The sequence below is a fragment of the Heptranchias perlo genome, chromosome 25 (genome assembly GCF_035084215.1).
Source record: "Heptranchias perlo isolate sHepPer1 chromosome 25, sHepPer1.hap1, whole genome shotgun sequence".
NCBI lineage: Eukaryota > Metazoa > Chordata > Chondrichthyes > Hexanchiformes > Hexanchidae > Heptranchias > Heptranchias perlo.
The window spans coordinates 11,357,462-11,383,645 of NC_090349.1; the positions used below are offsets into that span (position 1 = coordinate 11,357,462).

The 26,184-nt window shown below is 50.1% G+C and overlaps 1 protein-coding gene across 1 annotated transcript in view; it reads left to right on the plus strand.

Annotated features, from left to right (window-relative positions):
- The window catches only part of si:ch211-102c2.8 (uncharacterized), a 107,285-nt gene that overhangs the window by 34,725 nt on the left and 46,376 nt on the right, over positions 1-26,184 (plus strand). The window contains exons 6-13 of the mRNA XM_068005606.1: positions 1,860-1,964; positions 3,372-3,479; positions 6,513-6,594; positions 7,769-8,000; positions 12,479-12,571; positions 13,834-13,946; positions 16,624-16,753; positions 22,753-22,923. Of these exons, the coding sequence (XP_067861707.1) occupies positions 1,860-1,964; positions 3,372-3,479; positions 6,513-6,594; positions 7,769-8,000; positions 12,479-12,571; positions 13,834-13,946; positions 16,624-16,753; positions 22,753-22,923 (1,034 nt within the window). The remainder of the gene's footprint in view (positions 1-1,859; positions 1,965-3,371; positions 3,480-6,512; positions 6,595-7,768; positions 8,001-12,478; positions 12,572-13,833; positions 13,947-16,623; positions 16,754-22,752; positions 22,924-26,184) is intronic.

The following is a 26,184-nucleotide window of genomic DNA, read 5'->3' on the forward strand; positions in this document are numbered from 1 at the left end:
CCTATTTGGGGGCGTGCAGACTCTTGTTAAGAGGCAGGTTGACTCCCCTCCAGAATCCATGTTGCTAGCTCCCCCACTACAGACTGCCCCTCAACCCCTTCCACTGTCCCGTCCGATCTGCTCAAAGACGATCGTTCTCAGGCTTCTTGTGCGACGCAGTCAGTTGGTAGCCAGCCAATCTCTCTAGGACCTCCGTCAATACCATTTTTAATCCAACTAGACTTGAGCACAAATTCTAGGCTGGCATTCCAGTGCAGTACTGAAGGAGAGCTGCAGTGTCGGAGGGGCTGTCTTTTAGATGAGACGTTAAACTGAGGCTCCGTCTGCCCCCTCAGGTGGATGCAAAAGATCCCATGATACTATTTCAAAGAGCTCTCTCCGGCTTCCTGGCCAACATTTATCCCTCAACCAACACCTGAAAATATCAGATCATCTGCTCATTATCACATTGCTGTTTGTGGGACCTTGCTGTGCATAAATTGGCTGCTGCATTTTGAATATTAAAACAGTGACTATACTTAATTGGCTGTAAAGCACTTTGGGACATCCTGAGATTGTGAAAGGCACCGTGTAAATACAAGTCTTTCTTTCTTTAAGGTGCTCAAGAACAGCCTGGGATCAGCACTCTGATGTTCCCTCCCCATCTGTGTTCAGTGCTTGGCCTCCGCTCAGAGCCTCCCAAATGTATTGAGGGTCTAGTGCACTGCACCAGCGTGAGGGTTTAACGCTGGGTGTGTCCATCCCTAATCCCCTCACATGCATGAGGGGATTAGTCTATGTTCATCAAACCACATCCAAACTCAGTGTGCAACCGCAGCGTGCCAGTGAATTATTACTGCTGTTCTCCATCGTTCATCCGTTTTGTGCCATGTGTGAGGCCACTGCCCCTGTACTACTGTAACCAGGTGCCCGTGGAGTGGTTTGGGTCTCTGCCCCTGTGGAGATCAGCATCCTCTCTAGGTAGTCCTTCCTTCCAATTTGGGAGTGCTCACACAGCAGCAGAATTGAGTGTTGCAGGACAAAGATTCTCTGTGATTCCATCCATTATCCACTAGAAAGAAGTAAAGACTCGTATTTGTCCCGTGCCTGTCACGACCTCAGGACATCCCAAAGTGCTTTACGGCCAATGAAGTATTTTTGAAGTGTTGTCACTGTTGTAAGATATTGATGGGTTAATCGGTGTCAGGGATCAACTATCCCTATTGGTTGAATTGAGACATGACAGCAGGTTACCGGTGTTACTGCCCAGCTAATCAGAAGACATAACGAACGAAACAGCATCCCAGTGCTCCATCAATGGTGCAGATACTCCATCTTGGTTTTGCTTCCCAACATGGGCAGGCTATTCTCTTAAACCCCCCCCCCCGCAGTGGACAGCATTGGCAGAGGTCTAGAGTCGGTCACCTTCCCGTCCTCTTGAGCCCAGGGGCGTAACGGCTCAACAAAAATAGGGGAAGAAGATAAATAATGGGGCAAAGATAAAAGAAAGAAACCATTCACTGCAGACCCACGCACTGATGATATTTATTTATATAGCACCTTTCATGTGATAAAACATCCCAAGGCGCTTCACAGGACCGTTATCAAAGAACATTTGACACCAAGTCACATAAGGAGATATTAGGACAGGTGACCAAAATCTCCTCTTGCTTCAAAAAGTAAATCACAAGCAATCCTCACTGTGCAGAGTGACTGGGATACTGTTGCTCTAAGTGGTAGTGTCAGAGATGAATGATCCTGTTGACTTTGAATGGTAAGTACATTGGCAATGGTCCTTGATGATGAGTGATGTTGCCCTCGATCACCCTGTTGGTGCTGATCATCACTCTGGCAGTTCTGTCTCTCTTTCTATCTGGCAGTGCCCAAGTTGAACGGAGATGTGTGTGGAAAATTTGGCTTGCAGTCCAGCCTCAACATAGAGGGGACAGGCAGCGTCCGATCTTTGGTGCTCAAACATGTTGCTGGTAAGAGCGAACTTTAAATTCTGTTCCCCCAGCTCTGCTTAGCCTGTCTCACAGGTGACCTGGTGAAGATCTGGAACTTGCTTTGGGGAGGAGGGAGAGGGCCCTACAAGAGAAGTCCCCACACGCTCCTGCTCTGTGGCTCCTTGGACCACCTCTCGCTAAATAGCCAACCAGAGGCGGGAGGGGGGAGGGGAGGAGGGGAGGTGGGGAGAGGGGATGGGGGGGGGCGCCTTCATCCACTCTGTCTAAGCAGGATTCAGACCCAGCGGTGAGAACACATCTGGGCCAGATTTTCCTGCTTCTGCGCCTGGGCCCAGGAAATACAGGAAAATCAGGTGTGGAGGAGCACACACCCCTAATGGAGCCTGCCCCATTTCCTGCCCATTTATTTAAATCAGCCAAGCTCTATTACTGCCGTGCTGTCCTCCCTGCCCGAGTTTTCTGTACTTGCTGTGTCCTGGTGAGCTAATACCTTCAGGGGCAGGAAGAGGAAGACCTGCACCAGATGTTCTGATCCCAGTATAAGGCAGAGACTGAAGAAGAGATTTATATTTGGGAGATCTGTCTGGAGTGTCCGACTCACACCAACTGGAACATTGTCGCCCAGTCAGTCTGATCACTTCCTGTTCCGTTCACCATCCTCACCCCGGGAACTGTTCACCTTCACAACTGCAATATGTTTTTATATAAAGTTTTCATTTATTTTTCCTGAAGTGCACTGATGATATCCCAGCAACATCTTGCATTTATATAGCGCCTTTGATGTGGTTAAACATCCCAAGGATGCTTTTCAAGTGCGATTATCAAACAACATTTGACATCAAGACACATAAGGAGATATTAGGACAGGTGACCAAAAGCTTGGTTAAAGAGGTAGGTTTTAAGGAGCATCTTAAAGGATGAGTGAGAGGCAGAGAGGTTTAGGGAGGGAATTCCAGAGCTTCGGGCCTAGGCAGCTGAAGGCACGGCCGCCATTGGTGGAGCGATGGAAATCAGGGAAGCTCGAGGCCAGAATTGGAGGAGTGCAGAGATCTCGGAGGGTTGTAGGGCTGGAGGAGGTTACAGAGATAGGGAGGGATTTTAAAACAAGGCTCGGAGTTTTAAAATCGAGACATTGCCGGACCAGGATCCAATTTAGGTCAGCGAGCACAGGGGTGGTGGGTGAATGGGACTTGGTGCGAGTTAGGATACGGGCAGCAGAGTTTTGGATGAGATCGGGTTTACGGACGGTGGAAGGTGGGAGGTCGGCCAGGATTCCTGATGGGATAAATGCAGGTGCTGAGCTGTATCCAGGTGACCAGGACGCAACTGTTGAGAAGATTACGGTACAAGACAACATTGCCACCTTGAGCCCAATAGTCGGTTGAGGAGAGGCACAACCTGTCACTGATTATTTGTTCTTTTCAGGAGTTCCCATGACGAGTTTCGATGACATCACCGTTGACAGTGACCTGGACTCGGTGAGGACGGAAAAAGTCCAAACTCATTTTCAGAAGATCCTGAAGAGCAGGAATGGTACGAACGTCTCGGGCAATACACTGGGACCGGTGATGTCCCTGATGAGGCGGCACCTCCTAGCCCACAGATCACAGTGATTAGCTAACATCATAGAAATAAAACTCTTGACTGTTGCTTTTGTTTGAAGGACTTCCACCTTCCAAATGGGTAGTGAAGCAGCCGAGGAGCTGGTTAGAGTGGTGGTGCAGAGTGGGTTCTCCCGAGAAACCAGCAACTCCTGGTAACAATTTCAGTTTAGCATTTCCGAAGGTCTAAACTTAATCCCCCCTGTAGAAGGAGCTCATTTGAACTCTTCCAGTTGTTGAGTTGTGTGTAGGGGGAAATTAAAATACTTCCCCCAGTCACCATGCTGATTCTGCAGCGGCAAAAGCTGGAGCTCAGCACAGCACTGAGCCAAGCTCTGACAGCAAATAACATTTTATTGCAACATTCTACTGCTGTTATTCCCCCTCCCCCAGGATTTTAACCTTTCATGTGATGATGAGGAAGGGGTTCTAGCACTTTGTGTTCTAGATAGTTTTAGAACTCTGTTATTAGGAGGGATGTGTTCTCGCACTTTGTGTTGAACCACTCTGTATGCAGAAGGACAGTGTCCTAGTGCTTTGCGATCGGGCACACTGTAGATAGAAGGAAGGTTTTCTGGCATTTTGTTCACAAGAAGGACATGCTGTTGGACTTTGTGTTCTAGCATCCTGTCGATGAATTTATAATTCTCATCCATTAGATTAAATCCCTCATGGCGTCACCTCCTCTTTCTCTGTTGCAATTCATTGATAAACCTACTGCACTGCAGACACGATGTTCAAAGGTAGCCGTAGTCTTACCCAGATTCCACGTGTACTCCTAATCTTGGGGGGAAAAAAATTCCGATTTGAAGAAAAGTTTACCCTCCTGTCCTGCCGGTGCTGGGAGCAGGTTCCACGGGCAATAGCTGACCTCCAATACCTCACCAAGTGACCATTCTTCATGTGTGTGTCTAAACAGTGAGTGTCGGTAGGCTATTCAACCATGCTGGATATTACAGGTGTGCCCAATCCTGTCCTCACCTCACCCGACTCCTGCACTTTGAGCAGGCATCATTAGATAGCATTCAGCTTGATTTTTTTTCCCACTCCCTGGCACAGGCCAATTGTAGCTCCCTTCCATCTGTCCCAGCTGAGATTTGTTAATTCTGTACAGACCAGGAATAAAAGAAGCAGATCTATTGATACATGTTAGCACTTATGCAAATAGGTCAGAGCAGCCAAAAGCCAGAGTTTCAACACAGTCAGTTGAGTTGAAATAGGATCAGACTCAGAAATAGAACCAAAGGCTGAAGCGGAATTTGTCCAGTCCATCTCTCCCATTAAGAATGGACAGGCATCAGAGCGCCCTCTACCGTTCACTGCGGTATGACAGCGCTCTGCAGCGCCCTCTACCGTTCACCGTGGTATGACAGCGCTCTGCAGCGCCCTCTACCGTTCACTGCGGTATGACAGCGCTCTGCAGCGCCCTCTACCGTTCACCGTGGTATTTGTAAACAATTTTACAACACCAAGTTATAGTCCAACAAATTTATTTTAAATTCCACAAGCTTTCGGAGGCTTCCTCCTTCCTCAGGTGAATGGTGAGGAAGCCTCCGAAAGCTTGTGGAATTTAAAATAAATTTGTTGGACTATAACTTGGTGTAAAATTGTTTACAATTGTCAACCCCAGTCCATAACCGGCATCTCCACATCATCACTGTGGTATGACAGCGCTCTGCAGCGCCCTCTGTGGTTCACCGTGGTATGACAGTGCTCTGCAGCGCCCTCTGTGGTTCACTGTGGTATGACAGTGCTCTGCAGCGCCCTCTGTGGTTCACTGTGGTATGACAGTGCTCTGCAGCGCCCTCTGTGGTTCACTGTGGTATGACAGTGCTCTGCAGCGCTCTCTGTGGTTCACTGTGGTATGACAGTGCTCTGCAGCGCCCTCTACCGTTCACCGTGGTGTGACAGCTCTCTGCAGTACAAAGGCTGGATTGCTTCTGAGCTTCAGACCACCGTCTAGAAATGGTAAACTACACCTGTCTGAATGTGGAATTATCATTAGCACAAACCACAATGATTCAAATGAGGGTAGGTTCACTCAGGATCTGTCCAACAAGTTTATATTTGATTTAAAAACAGACCCACTCAAGACACTGACAAGTGCATCTTCAGTAATCAGTCTTACGCAGCCAGTGGAGTGAGGTCCTTCTGGATAAGGATAAACGGGAAGTCCCATCAACTCCATACAGTTACACAGAATAATCCTTATCCTGCTGAACCAGAGCTCCATATGGTTACACAGAGTAATCCTTACCCTGCTGAACTGGAGCTCCATATGGTTACACAGAGTAATCCTTACCCTGCTGAACTGGAGCTCCATATGGTTACACAGAGTAATCCTTACCCTGCTGAACTGGAGCTCGATATGGTTACACAGAGTAATCCTTACCCTGCTGAACTAGAGCTCCATATGGTTACACAGAGCAATCCTTACCCTGCTGAACTGGAGGTCCATATGGTTACACAGAGCAATCCTTACCCTGCTGAACTGGAGGTCCAAACAGTTACACACAGATACCGTGCTAAAGAACCAAGAGCTCTGTACAGTTGCCCTTACCCTGAATAAACTGCTTTATTTTTTCTTGCCCCTCTGTGAGAAATTCCATGCGTGAGACTGGCAAAACACGTGGAGAAATGGGGTCATTGGCTAAAAACGGAGATTCCCTCCCTTTCTCTGGGGCTTCCACTGATTTTCTGTGGTGGGAGACCGAGAGAACCCCGTGGAATTTTGGGGCCACTTTGTTCCCCTTGCCTTTCCTCACATCTCAGTAATGTTAAAGTAGAAAATATTTTCACTGCCCTTTGTTATTCACTCCTCTTCAGTATAAGGTGATCGTAACTCTCCATTTCCAGTTAACATGAGGCAGTAGCTATCCTGAGTTACGGCCTTTCCATTGTGTATGAGGCAGTTACCATGAGGTGGTTTTTGAGAGAGCGTCACTGTTGTCTTCTTACTTTGCAGGTGGGCGAGGTCAGATTGTTGCGGGTGTGAGTGGGAGTCGCCCTGTGAAGAAATGCTGCAGCCCCAGGAAGGAGACAGTCAGGTCAGAACAATACGGTGCACATACAGTTACTCCATTCCAATAGACCTCCATCCCTCTACGTGAGGGTGTCAGTGCTTAAGACAGAACACTTTCTCTTTAGTACTGTGTCGGCCTCACGCAAAAGGAGGGAAATCATCATTTATATAGTACATTTCATCTATTCTAGCTGTTCATGTCTTTTAGGAGTGTTGTCACTGTTGTTGGAACGTCCTATCATAAGAACATAAGAAATAGGAGCAGGAGTAGGTCATACAGCCCCTCGAGCCTGCTCCGCCATTCAATAAGATCATGGCTGATCTTCAACCTCAACTCCACTTCCCCACCCTATCCCCATATCCCTTGATTCCCTTATTGTCCAAACATCTATCGATCTCAGTCTTAAAAATACTCAACGACTGACCATCCACAGCCCTCTGGGGTAGAGAATTCCAAAGATTCACAACCCTCTGAGTGAAGACATTTTTCCTCATCTTGGTCCTAAATGGCCGACCCCTTAACTGAGACTATGACCCCTAGTTCTAGACTCTCTAGCCAGGGGAAACAGCCTCTCGGCATCCACCCTGTCAAGCCATGAACGCTGCCGGATTGTCACAAAAACCCAACTAATGCACAAATGCCCTTCAGGGAAGGGAACCTGTTACCCCTACCTGATTTGGGTCTATATCTGACTGCAGTCCCGCACTAGTTGGTTGACTCATTGCTCTCAGGGCAGCTAGGGATGGGCAATGAATGCTGCCTTACCAGTGTCAACCACATCCCGAGAACAAATTTCTAAAAAAGCAGTAGAATCTACTGGGGATTGCTAGATAGTGCAGTTTAGAGGCAGCTAATTTTGCCTGGGCACTTCATGAAGTAAATGCATGCCTCTTGCTGAGAATGTGTTGCAGAACCAATATGTTGGGCCAAATGGAGGATTCCAGATTCTCCATTTACAGCGTAAAATGCAACAGCTGCCTTATTATCCAGGTGGCAGATCCAATCGAACACATCCCATAAAACAGAGTCAACATCGACGCTACCCCTGAGGATATGGCACGTGCCCGTTGACCTCTCTGCTGCTGCTGCCCTGGATCAGGTTGTGTTGGCAGAGTTTGCTTGTAGCTGTTAAACGAGTGAGTGGGATTAGCAGGATTTGTGACTCTGCGGCTGAGATAGAATGTTCCGGTTGTTCCAGGTACACGAGCTCCGAGAAGACGATCACGGTTGGAGAAGATTTCGAGGAGCTCTTCGGGCAGCTGGGCACTGAGTTTAGGAGCAGCAGCCCCACGAAGTGGAAAGAATGGGCGGATTGCCCCTGGGACCGGAACAGAGGCCCCGAGATGTCCAGCTCTCACAGGGTGCTGTACACTCCTCCTTCAAACACTCCTTTATTCTGGCACACAGGGTCGCCACTGAATATTATAAAGGTGAATAGAGCAGAGCGGCACAGCAGGCTGGCACTCCCTCACACTGTGCCACGCAGTAAGATGCAGCTTCCTCCCCACAATCCTCCACATCCTAAGTTACTGATCATAAGAATGTCGCTGTGCAGACCAGGAAAAATCATAGAGACAGGCTCAATCCTCTCACTGACCTTCTAGAAGACAGTTTCAGAGTGACATTGATTAAAGTCAGGGAGTGGCATTGAAAGGAACCTGAGAGGAGCATGAGAGAGGTGAGGGAGTGTTGTTGGCAGAGGCATGGGAGTGACATTGGTAGGAACCCGGGTTTGGAAAGGAACCTAGGACTGGCATTCAACAAAGTGCAGGGGCGACGGTGAGGGGAGCGCGGGGGTGGACGGTGAGGGGGGCGACGGTGAGGGGAGCGCGGGGGGGGGCGACGGTGGGGGGGGCGACGGTGAGGGGAGCGCGGGGGGGGGGGGCGACGGTGAGGGGAGCGCGGGGGGGGGGCGACGGTGAGGGGAGCGCGGGGGGGTGGACGGTGAGGGGAGCGCGGGGGGGGGGACGGTGAGGGGAGCGCGGGGGAGGGGCGACGGTGAGGGGAGCGCGGGGGGGGGTGGACGGTGAGGGGAGCGCGGGGGGGGGTGGACGGTGAGGGGAGCGCGGGGGGGGGTGGACGGTGAGGGGAGCGCGGGGGGGGGTGGACGGCGAGGGGAGCGCGGGGGGGGGTGGACGGCGAGGGGAGCGCGGGGGGGGTGGACGGCGAGGGGAGCGCGGGGGGGGTGGACGGTGAGGGGAGCGCGGGGGGGGGGTGGACGGTGAGGGGAGCGCGGGGGGGGTGGACGGTGAGGGGAGCGCGGGGGGGGGTGGACGGCGAGGGGAGCGCGGGGGGGGGTGGACGGCGAGGGGAGCGCGGGGGGGGTGGACGGCGAGGGGAGCGCGGGGGGGTGGACAGTGAGGGGAGCGCGGGGGGGGGACATTAACAGATGACTAGGAATAGGTTGGCGCCCCCCTCTCCCTCCCCCTCCCCCCCCCCCCCCTCCTCCCTGAATTACACAGGGAGAGCCAAGAAAGGAGGAAAGATGAACCCAGCCTGGAGCGGGAAGAGCCTCAACAAAAAAAAAACTAAAATAAATTGGAGGACTGGACAGAGCGGTGAGCCGGGTGAGAGGGTGGCTTGTCTGCACTCAGGCCTCTGCCAGTGCCTCTACTGAATTGGCTGCTGGGTAGAACACATGGGATTGATTCCTGGGTCAATATTTGTTTCTCTCGCTGCACCTGCCCAATGCCTTCCCCTCTGGTGGCTCATTCCCCAACTAGGAAGCCGTTGACACCAATTTGCATCCTACTGTTTGGTGAGAGTGGGCTCGAGATCCCACACGAGCCATAAATTAGAATGGTATACGGTGTACTTTGTGCTGAACTGCTCACGGTTCGTGACTGATTTACCGGTTTGACTGCAGTGCCCACCAACTCCGAGACCAAGGGGGTGCCAGCTGTTTGATGCCACCCGCACTGACGAGGCGCTGTTAGAGCAATCCATCGTAAACCTGCAGCGAGTAAGTGATGTTCCTGGAAATGTGCGAGGGACTTCAGCAGATCCTTCCAGTTAGGCACCATCTTAAATGGAACAGTTCTTTACAGCCAGATTGCCACTGGCTACCATTTTGTCTTGTTTTTCTGGTCGGATGTAATACTGCACCTTCTTCACAATGGAATCTGGGAGTCCACAGGTGTGTGTCTGGCCGGAGCCTTGTGGCTCCCATGGAATCCATATCCGTGGTCGGGTGGGTCTGCTCCAAACCCATTAAAAAGAAAAGAAAGAACGAACTTGCATTTAGGAACATAGGAACAGGAGTAGGCCATTCAGCCCCTCGAGCCTGTTACATCGGAACAGGAGTAGGCCATTCAGCCCCTCGAGCCTGTTACATAGAAACAGGAGTAGGCCATTCGGCCCCTCGTGCCTATTACATAGGAACAGGAGAAGGCCATTCAGCCTCTCGAGCCTATTACATAGGAACAGGAGTAGGCCATTCAGCCTTTCACAACCTCAATGTGTTCCAAAACTCTTCACAACCAATTAAGTACTTTATTTTTGAGGTGTAGTTACTGCAGGATGTGCAGCAGCCAATTTGCACACAGCAAGGTCCCACCGACAGCAATGAGATAAATAACCAGATACTCTGTTTTCCAATGAATTTGATTGAGGGATAAATATTGTCCAGGACACCAGGGAGAACGCCCCTGCTCGCCTTCGAAATAGTGCATTGGGATCTTTAACGTTCACCTGAGAGGGCAGACAGGGCCTTGGTTTAACGTCTCATCCGAAAGATGGCACCTCTGACCGTGCAGCACTCCCTCAGTACTGCACCGAAGCGTCAGCCTGTGTTGTGTGCACAAGTTTCTGGAACTTGGACCCATAACCTTCTGACTCAGAGGTGAGAGTGTTACCAACTGAGCCAGGGTTTATACGCTTATTCGCTGTGGTTGATTAATGGCCCAAGTTTGGTTAAATGGGCCCCAAAACTCCACGGGGCTGCAATCCTGGCAGTTGTGTTGGGATCGTGCCCACAGCAGAACTCCACCGTTGACCCCCGACTGAGGTTTGTGAGGTCAGGGAAAGGAGCGCGCGAGCCTTCAGTAGTGTGGGGGCGTATCTGTGACACCACCACCCCTCCCCCGCCAACGCCAAAGACTCTGGAAACGTAGAGGCAGCTGGCCGACCCAGGGAGGAAACGTCCTCCCCTTCTCCCCCCCCCCCCCCCCCCCCCCCCAGAAAGTGAATGTTGGCAAGATATTCAATTATGGAGCCATGACACCCTGGGCGGCAGGGAAAAGCCTGGGAACTACAGACCAGTGAGCCTGACATCTGTAGTGGGTAAGTTGTTAGAGGGTATTCTGAGGGACAGGATCTACAGGCATTTGGAGAGGCAGGGACTAATTAGGAACAGTCAGCATGGTTTTGTGAGAGGAAAATCATGTCTCACGAATTTGATTGAGTTTTTTGAAGGGGTAACCAAGAAGATAGATGAGGGCTGTGCAGTAGACGTGGTCTACATGGACTTCAGCAAAGCATTTGACAAGGTACCGCATGGTAGGTTGTTACATAAGGTTAAATCTCATGGGATCCAAGGTGAGGTAGCCAATTGGATACAAAATTGGCTTGACGACAGAAGACAGAGGGTGGTTGTCGAGGGTTGTTTTTCAAACTGGATGCCTGTGTCCAGCGGTGTGCCTCAGGGATCGGTGCTGGGTCCGCTGTTATTTGTTATTTATATTAATGATTTGGATGAGAATTTAGGAGGCATGGTTAGTAAGTTTGCAGATGACACCAAGATTGGTGGCATTGTGGACAGTGAAGAAGGTTATCTAGGATTGCAACGGGATCTTGATAAATTGGGCCAGTGGGCCGATGAATGGCAGATGGAGTTTAATTTAGATAAATGTGAGGTGATGCATTTTGGTAGATCGAATCGGGCCAGGACCTACTCCGTTAATGGTAGGGCGTTGGGGAGTGTTATCGAACAAAGAGATCTAGGAGTACAGATTCATAGCTCCTTGAAAGTGGAGTCACAGGTGGATAGGGTGGTGAAGAAGGCATTCAGCATGCTTGGTTTCATTGGTCAGAACATTGAATGCAGGAGTTGGGATGTCTTGTTGAAGTTGTACAGGGCATTGGTGAGGCCACACTTGGAATACTGTGTACAGTTCTGGTCACCCTATTATAGAAAGGATATTATTAAACTAGAAAGAGTGCAGAAAAGATTTACTAGGATGCTACCGGGACTTGATGGTTTGACTTACAGGGAGAGGTTAGACAGACTGGGACTTTATTCCCTGGAGAGTAGGAGGTTAAGGGGTGATCTTATAGAAGTCTATAAAATAATGAGGGGCATAGATAAGGTCGATAGTCAAAATCTTTTCCCAAAGGTAGGGGAGTCTATAACGAGGGGGCACAGATTTAAGGTGAGAGGGGAGAGATACAAAAGGATCCAGAGGGGCAATTTTTTCACTCAAAGGGTGGTGAGTGTCTGGAACGAGCTGCCAGAGGCAGTAGTAGAGGCGGGTACAATTTTGTCTTTTAAAAAGCATTTGGACAGTTACATGGGGAAGATGGGTATCGAGGGATATGGGCCAAGTGCAGGCAATTGGGACTAGCTTAGTGGTATAAACTGGGCGACATGGACATGTTGGGCCGAAGGGCCTGTTTCCATGTTGTAACTTCTATGATTCTATGATTCTATGATTCTATGACTCTGTACACACCCAATGTTTGCACAAGTGCATGTTACAGCAGGGGTTGACTATCAGGAGTGGGCGCCCTGGCTGACTTTTCACCTCCCTAACCTGGGGTGCTGAGGCCAGCCGTAGTGGGCCCTGTGACCACCCCAGCTGACTCTGGCTACCCTAGGATCTCCTTGGTCTGGAAGGTTTAGTACCACACTGGCCGGGACCTTTACCAACTCCAGCTGTCAGTGGGCTCATAACCTTCGTCTTCAACTCAGGACCTCAGTGTGGAGGAGGAGCAATTGATCCAGAGGAAGTCTCAGCTCCGAGAGGCCGACCAGACCCTGCCTGAAGTTCTGCAACAGAAAGAAGTGAGTTGGCAAGTGACACTTTCTCTCCATTAGTTATTTAGTGTTCCGTCCGTAGCAAGCTGACAATTGCGTGTGTTTGTGTGTAAGGGCACCTGTATGGCCAGTAACCTGTCCCATTTTTTCTTCCCACACTGGCCCCCATCATACACGCCAACCTAGGAAACTAGCAAAAGCTGACCAACAGTTCGAAAAAGCCGACCACTCATAAAACTGCCTTGAGTACGAGCCTTTGACATGTGAAAGGAAGTACTTACACTGAAAGTGCAGTTGTAGGTAGATCCAGCATTCCTACACTCAGATTGGAGGGGAAATAAGTTCATGAAAGTCTGCAGAGGAATACAAGTGTTGAAGGCACAAAATTTCTTTTGTGAGGGATTCTGCCGATGCTTCTTACAAGAAAAGGTCGATTTTTGACACTTTATGTAATGCAATTCCCAGTATTTAGGGATCGACAGTGTACATAAGCATTGCAATTTTCTTTAGCCTAAAAAGGAAGGGATGGTCCATAATTTTATTGATAATTATTTTCGGAAGGTCGGGGGAAGACCTTCTGCCGGAATTCTCCGATCTCCCACCGTAACTTTGGCGGCAGATCAGCGGAAATGACCCAGTGAAGCGGCAGAAATGGTGATTGACGCCGTTTCTCCAGGGATTCTGCCGACCTTCCTCCAAACTTACACCAGGAGCTTGTTCGGGCCCCAGCAGAAGTTCCAGGCGCAGCTGCCATTAGGGTCGCCAACTCTGGTTGGACGTATTCCTGGAGGGTTCATCACATAACTTCCCATCTCCAACCGTCCCACCCTGTCAGTCTGCCTTTTTCCTCCCATCTCTAGAATTTTTATAACTAATAATCGAAAGGGTTCGAAGAAAATGAATGAAGCACACAATTTATTTAATGCCCCAATGATTTTTCTCGCAGCAGTGTCCAGAGATTAATCTTTAATTCCTAGAGACTCCAGGACAATCCTGGAGGGTTGGCAACCCCAGTCCTCAATCAGCCTCTCTGATTTGCATGTGCAGCAAAACTCTATACACGCACACCGATTGTCAGCCCGTGTGCGGAATGACACCGAATCACCCACACACTGTCCTTCTTTAGGACGACTTTAACAAAAGCGCTGATTTTGGTCAGCGAGCGGTGACAGGGTGGAGAAACGCTGAGTTGTCGGCATGAATGGTGAGACGGTTCGCGCTGCAGAGAAACAGGGAGCTCAATCTTTGGCCTTGTGGAATTAACGGTGGCCACTTCCTTCTCTTCCCAGCACGCTGTGCAAGACGCTGAGTCCCTGAAGGAGACAGTGGAGAAAGGGCAGCGGGATGCAAGGGCTCTGGAGACCCGTCTGCGAGAGACACGGAGCGAGGCTGACCAGGCCAGGTGGTCCAATGTTGCAGGAAATCTCCCAAAAGCTTAGAGAGAGAGACCATGGGGCCCGATTGGCCATCTTCTCAATGGGGGAGGGGGGGTGGTTTCAGCCATGGCTCGGGAATGAGGGTCCTTGTGGTATAAGTGTGATTTAACAGTGTGTTTATTCCGCCAAAGGTTTCAGAATCTGACCCCCACTATAAACCATCCAAGTGCAGGAGACACCAACAGTGGCACAGACTGCACTCACCTCAGGTGTAGACACATTGTCGGAGTAAATTGGCAGCCAATCCCTCCCCTCTCCCACCACCCACACTTTCTGCTCACTATGCATTCTCCGCACCATTCGTTTGACACAAAGACTTCATTGCAGGGTCTGCTGGACAGGATGATGGAAGAGCCAGCTGTGGGACCTCACTGCTGAACCAGAGCAGCACAAGCAGGGCGGCTGCTGTCAGTCTGCTCGCCCCAGTGAAAGATGGTGCGGGGGGCGGGGGATGGGGTGTGGGGGTAGCCAGCTCATTACCATCATCCCCTGCATCCCAAGCCCGCAATCGCTACCCTACTGCTGCAGGGAGGAACTGCCTCACAGGGAGTGAGGGAACAGGAGACAGGAACCTGCACATGGGGCTCCATCAACAGCACTCTGTAACCCTCCCCACAGAGGGGCATCAGTGTGGCCAAAGAGAGAGGGGTGACTGTCCTGAGGGTTGCCTTTCCCTCCCTGTAGTGTAGCACCACTCCTCCGCACAACAGAGGGAAGGGCAACCCTCAGGACAGTCTGCCATCTGTAACCTCCGCACGGCCAATTACAGCCACGGGCCTGGAGTACCTACCTAACAATAGTCACTGAACTCCTAAACGTCATGGGTTGTGTGAAGCACTTGAAGGCATTTCAATCATGGGAATATAAATGTAAGTCTTGTGAACAAAATGTTACCACAAACTACAATAAGAAACATTCAGTAATAAGAACACAAGCTGCCAGCCAGCCCAACGAGTAGAACATCAGCTTCATGAAATGGGATACAAATATTCCAGTAAGTTATATCCCACGTCATCTTTCTAATTAACCCACTGAACAGAAACAGTGGATGAAGTACTTTCGAAGTGTAGTCACTGTTGTAATGTAGGAAACGCGGCAGCCAATTTGTGCACAGCAAGGTCCCACAAACAGCAATGAGATAAATGACCAGATAATCTGTTTCATTGATCGTGGTTGAGGGACAAATTTTGTCCAGGACACCAGGAGAAATCTCCTGCTCTTCTTCGAAATAGTGGCACAGGATCTTTTACTGAGAGGGCAGACATCTCATCTGAAAGATGGCACCTCCGACAGTGCAGTGCTCCCTCAGCACTGCACTGGGAGTGTCAGCCTAGATTATGTGCTCAGGTCTCTGGAGTGGACTTGAACCCACAACCTTTGGACTTGAAGGTGAGTGTGCTACCAACTGAGTCACGGCTGATGAGAAAGAAACTCAGGAGCTCTGCTCCATCCCAAGATGGACCCAGGAGCCCTGTTATAGTTCTCCATGTACTCTGATTCTAAAAGAGAAGCTGGGTCCTGGACAACAACGCAGAAGGAAGTTTTCTCGTACAGCGTAACAACTCCATATCTTAAGCCTCTACATCAAGGGCCCTCATCTCTCCCCAAATCTCATGGTATAATTCTACTGTCTCTGCAAATTACCAATCACAAACATATTATTCTCGTCACATTTCCATGTGCAGCTGAATAATTTAACATGTAACGCCATCTTTCTGCCCCTGTCCTCCCCTGAACATTTTAGTTTGGTTACTGTCGCTGAGGAAGAAAGACAGACTTGCATTTATATAGCGCCTATCACGACCTCAGGACATCCCAAAGTGCTTTACAGCCTATGAAGTACTTTTGAAGTGCGGTCACTGTTATGATGTAGGAAATGTGGCAGCCAATTTGCACACAGCAAGCTCCCACCAACAGCAATGTGATAATGACCAGAAAATATGTAAACAATTTTACAACACCAAGTTATAGTCCAGCAATTTTATTTTAAACCTGACGAAGGAAGAAGCCTCCGAAAGCTTGTGAATTTAAAATAAAATTGCTGGACTATAACTTGGTGTTGTAAAATTGTTTACAATTGTCAACCCCAGTCCATCACCGGCATCTCCACATCAGAAAATATGTATTAGTGATGTTGGTTAAGGGATAAATATTGGCCAGGGCATCGGGGAGAACTCTCCTGCTCTTCTTCAAGATAGTGCCATGGGATCTTTTGTGTCCACCTGAGAGGGCAGACGGGGCCTCGGTTTAACATATCATCTGAAAGACGGCACCTCTGACAGTGCAGCACTCCCTCAGTACTGCACTGGGAGTGTCATTCTGGATTTTGTGCTCAAATCTCTGGAGTGGGACTTGAACCCACGACCTTCTGACTCAGAGGCATTGATTCACGGCCAGCACCTGAGAGGGTGCAGCCCTGGGCCTATCCAGTGATGCAGTCCGATATTGAGCCCACGCTGTGATGTGTCACTACGCCTACCGTGAGATTTGTAAGCGCGCTACGCTGGAGGGTATCGCCCGATGTTTTGCGTTGTGACGGAGGTGAGAGATGATGATTCTGGAGCTGCGCAGTGCTACGATGGCAGAGAGTGGCGCCCATGCCCGGAACACGGCACTGAGCTGCTCTCTCTTTCTTTGCCGCAGGACGGAGCAGGTGGAGTTTAAGAGAGATGGCTATCTGCAGGAGCTGCGAGACCTCGAGGGTGAGCTTGGCCTGCTGAATCGACACAGCACCGTGAGTCAGAGCAACGCACGGGGGCGGATGCAGAATGAGGTGCGTAACCCTCACACATCGTTTTGTGTTAATCTGCACCACGCACAGACCCTGGGGGCGTTTTGCACTGAGGGAGAGTCTGCCTAGAATCACAGGGATAGATTTTGACTGTGCGACAGTGTAAAACACGTGATAGTGAGTCGGCAGCCTGATTTACACCTCTCCCGATTTTTATTTCCATTGAAGTCAATCGGGAGAGATGTCAAACGGGCTGCCGACTCGCTATCGTCCATTTTACACCATCGCACAAAATCGAGATCTACCCCGTAGAATTGGACTTAAGGGGACCATATGGCCCTTGTGTCTGTGCCGACTCGCTGAATGAACTGTCCACTTTTACCATTCCCCTGCCCTTTCCCCAGTCACTTTTGAAATTTTCTCTTTTAAATATTTATCCGCATCCCTTTTAAAAGGTATTATGGATTCTGCTTCCAGCGCTCCTTCTGGTCGGGCTTTCCATGTCCTAATAACCCCCTCTATAAAAACCTCTCCCTTCATTCTTTCACTGCTGATCTTTATTATGTAAGGAATCTTACAACACCAGGTTATAGTCCAACAAATTTATTTTAAAATCACAAGCTTTCGGAGATTATCCCCTTCGTCAGATGAATGAGTGAAAAGGTTCTCAAATCGCATATCTTATACTAGGCTGGGACAGCATCACACCAATCAAAAGGTGTCGTTGTTATTCAAACAGGCCAGTCACGGAGAACAGCACGTCCCAGTACACTGGATATACATTGTGTCAATTACACAGACAGGCAGAAAGAAACCCAAAATGGCAGAGAGAGAGAGAGCGAGAGAGAATATTAAAAAACATAATTTTTCCCCCCTTTTTGCTGGTGGGGTTACGTGTAGCGTGACATGAACCCAAGATCCCGGTTGAGGCCGTCCTCATGGGTGCGGAACTTGGCTATCAACTTCTGCTCGACGATTTTGCGTTGTCGTGTGTCTCGAAGGCCGCCTTGGAGAACGCTTACCCGAAGATCGGTGGCTGAATGTCCTTGACTGCTAAAGTGTTCCCCGACTGGGAGGGAACCCTCCTGTCTGGCCATTGTTGCGCGGTGTCCGTTCATCCGCTGTCGCAGTGTCTGCATGGTCTCACCAATGTACCATGCTCCGGGGCATCCTTTCCTGCAACGTATGAGGTAGACAACGTTGGCCGAGTCACAGGAGTATGAACCATGTACCTGGTGGGTGGTGTCCTCTCGTGTGATGGTGGTATCCGTGTCGATGATCTGGCATGTCTTGCAGAGGTTGTCGTGGCAGGGTTGTGTGGTGTCGTGGACGCTGTTCTCCTGAAAACTGGGTAACTTGCTGCGAACGATGGTCTGTTTGAGGTTGGGTGGCTATTTAAAGGCGAGTAGTGGAGGTGTGGGGATGGCCTTAGCGAGGTGTTCGTCGTCATCGATGACATGTTGAAGGCTGCGGAGAACATGGTGTAGTTTCTCCGCTCCAGGGAAGTATTGGACGACGAAGGGTACTCTGTTGGTTGCGTCCCGCGTTTGTCTTCTGAGGAGGTCTATGCGATTCTTCGCTGTGGCCCGTCGGAACTGTCAATTGACAAGTCGAGCGTCATATCCCGTTCTTACGAGGGCGTCTTTCAGCGTCTGTAGGTGTCCATCGCGTTCCTCCTCGTCTGAGCAGATCCTGTGTATTCGTAGGGCCTGTCCATAGGGGATGGCCTCTTTGACGTGGTTGGGGTGGAAGCTGGAAAAGTGGAGCATCGTGAGGTTGTCCGTGGGCTTGCGGTAGAGTGAGGTGCTGAGGTGCCCGTCTTTGATGGAGATTTGTGTGTCCAAGAAAGAAACCGATTCTGAGGAGTAGTCCATGGTGAGTTTGATGGTGGGATGGAACTTGTTGATGTTATCGTGTAGTCTCTTCAGTGATTCTTCGCCGTGGGTCCATAGGAAGAAAATGTCGTCGATGTATCTGGTGTATAGCGTTGGTTGGAGGTCCTGTGCAGTGAAGAAGTCCTGCTCGAACTTGTGCATGAAAATGTTGGCGTATTGGGGTGCGAATTTGGTCCCCATGGCTGTTCCGTGTGTTTGGGTAAAGAACTGGTTATCGAAGGTGAAGACATTGTGATCCAGGATGAAGCGGATGAGTTGTAGGATGGCGTCTGGAGATTGGCTGTTGTCGGTGTTGAGTATTGATGCTGTCGCAGCGATGCCGTCATCGTGGGGGATACTGGTGTAGAGTGCCGAGACGTCCATCGTGGTGAGAAGTGTTCCTGGTTCAACTGGTCCGTGGGTGCTGAGTTTTTGTAGGAAGTCTGTAGTGTCGCGACAGAAGCTGGGGGTTCTTTATTATGCCCTCTACTCACCCATTCACTGAACAGTGGAAACGGTTTTTCTTGATTTACCTTATCATAACCCCTCATAATTTGGAACACCTTTACCAGATCTCCTCTTAACCTTCTCTTTTCTAATGAAAAGAGTCGCTGTTTCTCTCTTCATAACTAAAGCCTCTTACCCCCTGTATCATCTCAGTGAGTCTCTCCCACACCCTTTCCGTGGCCATCACATCCTTTCTAAAGTTGGGCACCCAAACCTGCATTCTAACTGTGGCCTCGCCAATGATTTCTACAGGTTTAGCATTCGCTCTTTACTTTTGTACTCTATGGCCCTAACTATAAGACCTTGGTGTCCATCTGCTTTGTTTTACACAGTTTTATCTACTTGTCCTCCCACTTTATTAGTTTATTTTCTCTTTTTTTTACGCCTCTAGGCTGAAACACACCCCCAGACTCAGGGCAGGCCTCAACCAAAGCCTCCAAAATTGGCCGCTGGATATACAAAATTGGCCGGTGGGCCGATTTGGGACCAAAAAGGAGATCTGCTGATAGAGGCAGAGGGCATGAGTACTTTACATCTGTCTTTACCAAGGAAGAAGGTGCTGCCAGAGTCTCAGTAAAGGAAGAGGTAGTTGAGATACTGGATGGGCTAAAAATTGATAAAGAGGAGGTACTGGAAAGATTAGCTGTACTTAAAGTAGATAAGTCACCCAGTCCAGATGGGAGGCATCCTAGGTTGCTGAGGAAAGTAAGGGTGGAAATTGAGGAGTTACTGGCCATAGTCTTCCAAACATCCTTAGATACGGGGGTGGTGCCAGAGGACTGGAGAATTGCAAATGTTACACTCTTGTTCAAAAAAGGGTGTAAGGATAAACCCAGCAACTACAGGCCAGTCAGTTTAACCTCAGTGGTGGGGAAACTTTTAGAAATGATAATCCGGGACAGAATTAGCAGTCACTTGGACTAGTGTAGGTTGATTAGGGAAAGCCAGCACGGATTTGTTAAACGCAAATCGTGTTTAACTAACTTTGATGAGGTAACAGAGAGGGTAGAGGAGGGCAATGCGGTTGATGCGGTGTATATGGACTTTCAAAAGTCGTTTGATAAAGTGAAGCATAATAGGCTTGTCATCAAGATTGAAGCCCATGGAATAAAAGGGACAGTAGCAGCATGGATACAAACTGGCCAAGTAACAGGAAGCAGAGAGTAGTGGTGAACGGTGTTTCTCGGACTGGAGGGAGGTATACAGTGGTGTTCCCCAGGGGTCGGTACTAGGACCACTGCTTTTCTTGATATATATTAATGACTTGGACTTAGGTGTACAGGGCACAATTTCAAAATTTGCAGATGACACAAAACTTGGATGGGTAGTAAACAGCGAAGAGGATAGTGATAGACTTCAAGAGGATATAGACAGGCTGGTAAAAAGGGAGGTGATACATTTCGGTAGGAAGAACGAGGAGAGGCAATTTAACTAAAGGGCACAAATCTAAAAGGGGTACAGGAATAGAGAGATCTGGAGGTATATGTACACAAATTGTTGAAGGTGACAGGGCAGCTTGAGAAAGCGGTTAAAAAAGCATACGGGATCCTGGGCTTTATAAATAGAGGCATAGAGTACAAAAGCAAGGAAGTCATGATGAACCTTTATAAAACACTGGTTCGGCCACAGCTGGAGTATTGTGTCCAGTTCTGGGCACCACACTTTAGGAAAGATGTGAAGGCCTTAGTAAGAATGCGGAAGAGATTTACTAGAATGGTTCCAGGGATGAGGGACTTTAATTACGTGGATAGACAGGAGAGGCTGGGATTGTTCTCCTTGGAACAGAGAAGGTTGAGAGGAGATTTGATAGAGGTGTTCAAAATCATGAAGGGTCTAGACAGAATAGATAGAAAGAAACTATTCCCATTGGTGGAAGGGTCAAGAACCAGAGAACATAAATTTAAGGTGATTGGCAAAAGAAACAAAGATGACATGAGGAAAAGTTTTTTTACGCAGCGAGTGGTTAGGATCTGGAATGCACTGCCAGAGCGGGTGGTGGAGGCTTTCGAAAGGGAACTGGATAAGTACTTGAAAGGAAAAAATTTGCAGGGCTACGGGGATAGGGCGAGGGACTATCTGGATTGCTCTTGCATAGAGCCGGCACGGACTCGATCGGCTGAATGACCTCCTTCCGTGCTGTTACCTTTTACCTTTCTATGATTCTACATGAGTGGCCTGGGGTCACTCTCCCCCGACCCCGTGCCCCCCTCTTGCCCCCCTGCTCCCCACAGTCCAAAATCCAGTGCAGCTAAAATATTTATTCCTTAAGGTTCAATTGTTCTTCTCGACCTCCTTCCTTCTGTTTCTTCTCTCTGCCACTCTGTGCTATCTCTCTGCTATTTCTTGTCTATTTCCCTGCTGTCTCTCCACTTTTGCTGTTTCCCTTTCTTGTTCCTTTCATCACTCTGCTGTTCCCCTGCTCTCTCCGTGTTGCTTCCTTCCTGTCCTCCTGCCATTTCTTTGCCATCACCGAGTGGCTGCAATTCCCTCTGGATTCACCTGCAGTGCTGGACAGCACCAGCTCTTCTTTACAAATCACCCCAATGGTCTGGAAATTGTAAACAATTTTACAACACCAAGTTATAGTCCAGCAATTTTATTTTAAATTTACAAGCTTTCGGAGACTTCCTCCTTCCTCAGGTAAAACATTTACCTGAGGAAGGAGGAAGTCTCCGAAAGCTTGTAAATTTAAAATAAAATTGCTGGACTATAACTTGGTGTTGTAAAATTGTTTACAATTGTCAACCCCAGTCATCACCGGCATCTCCACACCAATGGTCTGGAGTTAGTGAGTCTTGAGAGTAGAAAATGTGCAGAACCGGTGGATCTGACGGAAGTGCAACCCAGTGAGACTTCCCCCCCTCCCCTTCCTTCCACCTCCCCTCCGCTACCGTGACCCTTCCCCCCACCAGCCTCCGTGACCCTTCCCCCCCCCCCCAGCCTCCGTGACCCTTCCCCCCCCAGCCGCCATGACCCTTCCCCCCGATCGCCTTGACCCTTCTCCCCCCAGCCTTCGTGATCCTTCTCCCCCATTGGCATGACCCTTCCCCCAGCCTCCGTGACCCTTGCCCCTGCTGCTGTGATCTGCCAATGATCTCGTCCCAAGTTCTGGGACTGGAGTTATTTATATATTCACGGTGGGCTCCCATGCCTGTAGCAGTGCAACAGAGGCCCCGGCCCATTGAAGCAGAGGATCTCAAAGTGTCACCAAACCGCTGGGAGAAAGAGGCGTCCTAGGGGCCCAAAGACAATCTTCATCAGAATTATTTTGATCCTCCTCAGGAAACAGAGGGGCGACTTCATTCTCTTTAGGTGGGGGCCTTCACCAAACCCAAAACAAGCCCTACTGCTGCTCTCAGCAGATGCAGGCCCCTCTGGGCCTCTCAGGGGTGCTGCAGACGGAAGCCCCGCTCAAGCATAGGAACGAACCCCTGTCCCGATGCCTCCACATTGCCCGAGGGTCGTAATGGGGGAGACAGAAGTAGCACCAGCCCCCTTGGAGTGCAATCTCTTGGTTAATTTGGGATGACAACTCAGTAGATTCGGATCTGCCCCATATTACACCCTGCACTGGAATCGAGCCCCAGTTGTGTTCCCCCCCTCCCCGAGGTTGTGCAATTTTTACCCTTTTGTGTCTTCGTTTCTCCTCCCCTCCCACAGGTCACGTCACTCATCCTGGAGTGTGATAACTTAAGGGCACATCTGCTGCAGCTGGAGGGCAGCCTGTCCTTCCTGGAGCATCAGGAGTTGGAGCGACAGCTCAAGAGCACGAAAGATGAGTTGTTGACGGAGCAGCGGAGCACCAGAGTCAGGAGCGAGGAACTGCATCAAGTAGGAGAACTTTCTACCTCAGAAGAAGAGTAGAAAGAACTGGGGTGAAAAAATACCAGCAGAGTGGGGGCAGGAGTAACTCACCAACAGAGCAAGAGGAAAATACATCAGTGGAGTTAGTGGGAAACACACCAGCAGAGCAAAGGGGGAAACACACCCGCAGAGCAAAGGGGGAAACACACCCGCAGAGCAAAGGGGGAAACACACCCGCAGAGCAAAGGGGGAAACACACCCGCAGAGCAAAGGGGGAAACACACCAGCAGAGCAAAGGGGGAAACACACCAGCAGAGCAAAGGGGGAAACACACCAGCAGAGCAAAGGGGGAAACACACCAACGGAGCAAAGGGGGCAACACACCAGCAGAGCAAAGGGGGAAACACACCAGCGGAGCAAAGGGGGCAACACACCAGCGGAGCAAAGGGGGAAACACACCAGCAGAGCAAAGGGGGCAACACACCCGCAGAGCAAAGGGGGCAACACACCAGCAGAGCAAAGGGGGAAACACACCAGCAGAGCAAAGGGGGAAACACACCAACGGAGCAAAGGGGGCAACACACCAGCAGAGCAAAGGGGGAAACACACCAGCGGAGCAAAGGGGGCAACACACCAGCGGAGCAAAGGGGGAAACACACCAACGGAGCAAAGGGGGCAACACACCAGCAGAGCAAAGGGGGCAACACACCCGCAGAGCAAAGGGGGCAACACACCAGCAGAGCAAAGGGGGAAACACACCAGCAGAGCAAAGGGGGAAACACACCAGCAGAGCAAAGGGGGAAACACACCAACAGAGTAAAGGGGGAAACACACCAACAGAGCAAAGGGGGAAACACACCAGCAGAGCAAAGGGAGAAACACACCAACAGAGCAAAGGGAGAAACACACCAGCAGAGCAAAGGGGGAAACACACCAGCAGAGCAAAGGGGGAAACACACCAGCGGAGCAAAGGGAGAAACACACCAGCGGAGCAAAGGGGGAAACACACCAGCGGAGCAAAGGGGGAAACACACCAGCGGAGCAAAGGGGGAAACACACCAGCGGAGCAAAGGGGGAAACACACCAGCAGAGCAAAGGGGGAAACACACCAGCAGAGCAAAGGGGGAAACACACCAACGGAGCAAAGGGGGCAACACACCAGCAGAGCAAAGGGGGAAACACACCAGCGGAGCAAAGGGGGCAACACACCAGCGGAGCAAAGGGGGCAACACACCAGCGGAGCAAAGGGGGCAACACACCAGCAGAGCAAAGGGGGCAACACACCCGCAGAGCAAAGGGGGCAACACACCAGCAGAGCAAAGGGGGAAACACACCAGCAGAGCAAAGGGGGAAACACACCAGCAGAGCAAAGGGGGAAACACACCAACAGAGTAAAGGGGGAAACACACCAACAGAGCAAAGGGGGAAACACACCAGCAGAGCAAAGGGAGAAACACACCAACAGAGCAAAGGGAGAAACACACCAGCAGAGCAAAGGGGGAAACACACCAGCAGAGCAAAGGGGGAAACACACCAGCGGAGCAAAGGGAGAAACACACCAGCGGAGCAAAGGGGGAAACACACCAGCGGAGCAAAGGGGGAAACACACCAGCGGAGCAAAGGGGGAAACACACCAGCGGAGCAAAGGGGGAAACACACCAGCGGAGCAAAGGGGGAAACACACCAGCGGAGCAAAGGGGGAAACACACCAGCAGAGCAAAGGGGGAAACACACCAGCAGAGCAAAGGGGGAAACACACCAGCAGAGCAAAGGGGGAAACACACCAGCAGAGCAAAGGGGGAAACACACCAGCAGAGCAAAGGGGGAAACACACCAGCAGAGCAAAGGGGGAAACACACCCGCAGAGCAAAGGGGGAAACACACCAGCAGAGCAAAGGGGGAAACACACCCGCAGAGCAAAGGGGGAAGCACACCAGCAGAGCAAAGGGAGAAACACACCCTCAGAGCAAAGGGGGAAACACACCAGCAGAGCAAAGGGGGAAACACACCAGCAGAGCAAAGGGGGAAACACACCAGCAGAGCAAAGGGGGAAACACACCCGCAGAGCAAAGGGAGAAACACACCAGCAGAGCAAAGGGGGAAACACACCAGCAGAGCAAAGGGGGAAACACACCCGCAGAGCAAAGGGGGAAACACACCAGCAGAGCAAAGGGGGAAACACACCCGCAGAGCAAAGGGGGAAACACACCCGCAGAGCAAAGGAGAATACACCAACTAAAGAAAGAGTAGGGTCTATTAGAGACCAAAAAGGTAACCTATATGTGGAGGCAGAAGATGTGGGTCTGGTTCTTAATGAATACTTTGCGACTGTCTTCACAAAAGAGAGGGACGATGCAGACTTTGTAGTTAAGGAGGAGGAGTGTAAAATATTGGATGAGATAAACTTAGTGAGAGAGGAAATATTAAGGGGATTAGCACCTTTGAAAGTAGATAAATTATCAGGGCCGGATGAAATGTCTCCCAGGCTGTTAAGAGAAGGGAGGGAATAGCGGAGGCTCTGGCCATCATTTTCCAATCCTCACTGGATACAGGCGTGGTGCCGGAGGATTGGAGGACTGCTAACGTTGTACGGTTGTTTAAAAAGGGAGCGAGGGATAGACTGAGTAATTACAGGCCAGTCAGTCTAACCTCGGTGGTGGGCAAATTATTGGAATCAATTCTGAGGGACCTCCAGAACCTCCGCTATTTCCTCCCTTGCTTCTTTTAATAGCCTGAGATACATTTCATCCAGCCCTGGTGATTTATCTATTTTCAAAGATGCTAATGCCATTAATACTTCCTCTCTCATAAACCGTCACTTAGAAAGGCATGGAGTAATCAGGGACAGTCAGCATGGATTTGTTACAGGAAGGCCGTGTCTGACTAACTTGATTGAATTTTTTGAGGAGTTAACAAGGAGGGTCGATGAGGGCAGTGCATTTGATGTAGTCTACATGGATTTTAGCAAGGCTTTTGACAAGGTCCCACATGGCAGACTGGTCAAAAAGAAGTGCCGTGATCTACAGGGCTATGGAGCAAGTGCTGGAAAGTGGGATTCGGCTGGGTGGCTCAATTTCGGCCAGTGTGGACACGATGGGCCGAATGGCCTCCTGTGCCGTAAATTTTCTATGATTCTAGAGCAAAGGGGAATAGACCAGCAGAGCAAAGAGGAAACACATCAGCAGAGTAAAGGGGAATAGACCAGCAGAGCAAAGAGGAATAAACCAGCAGAGCAAAGAGGGAAATACACCAGCAGAGCAAAGGGGAATAGACCAGCAGAGCAAAGAG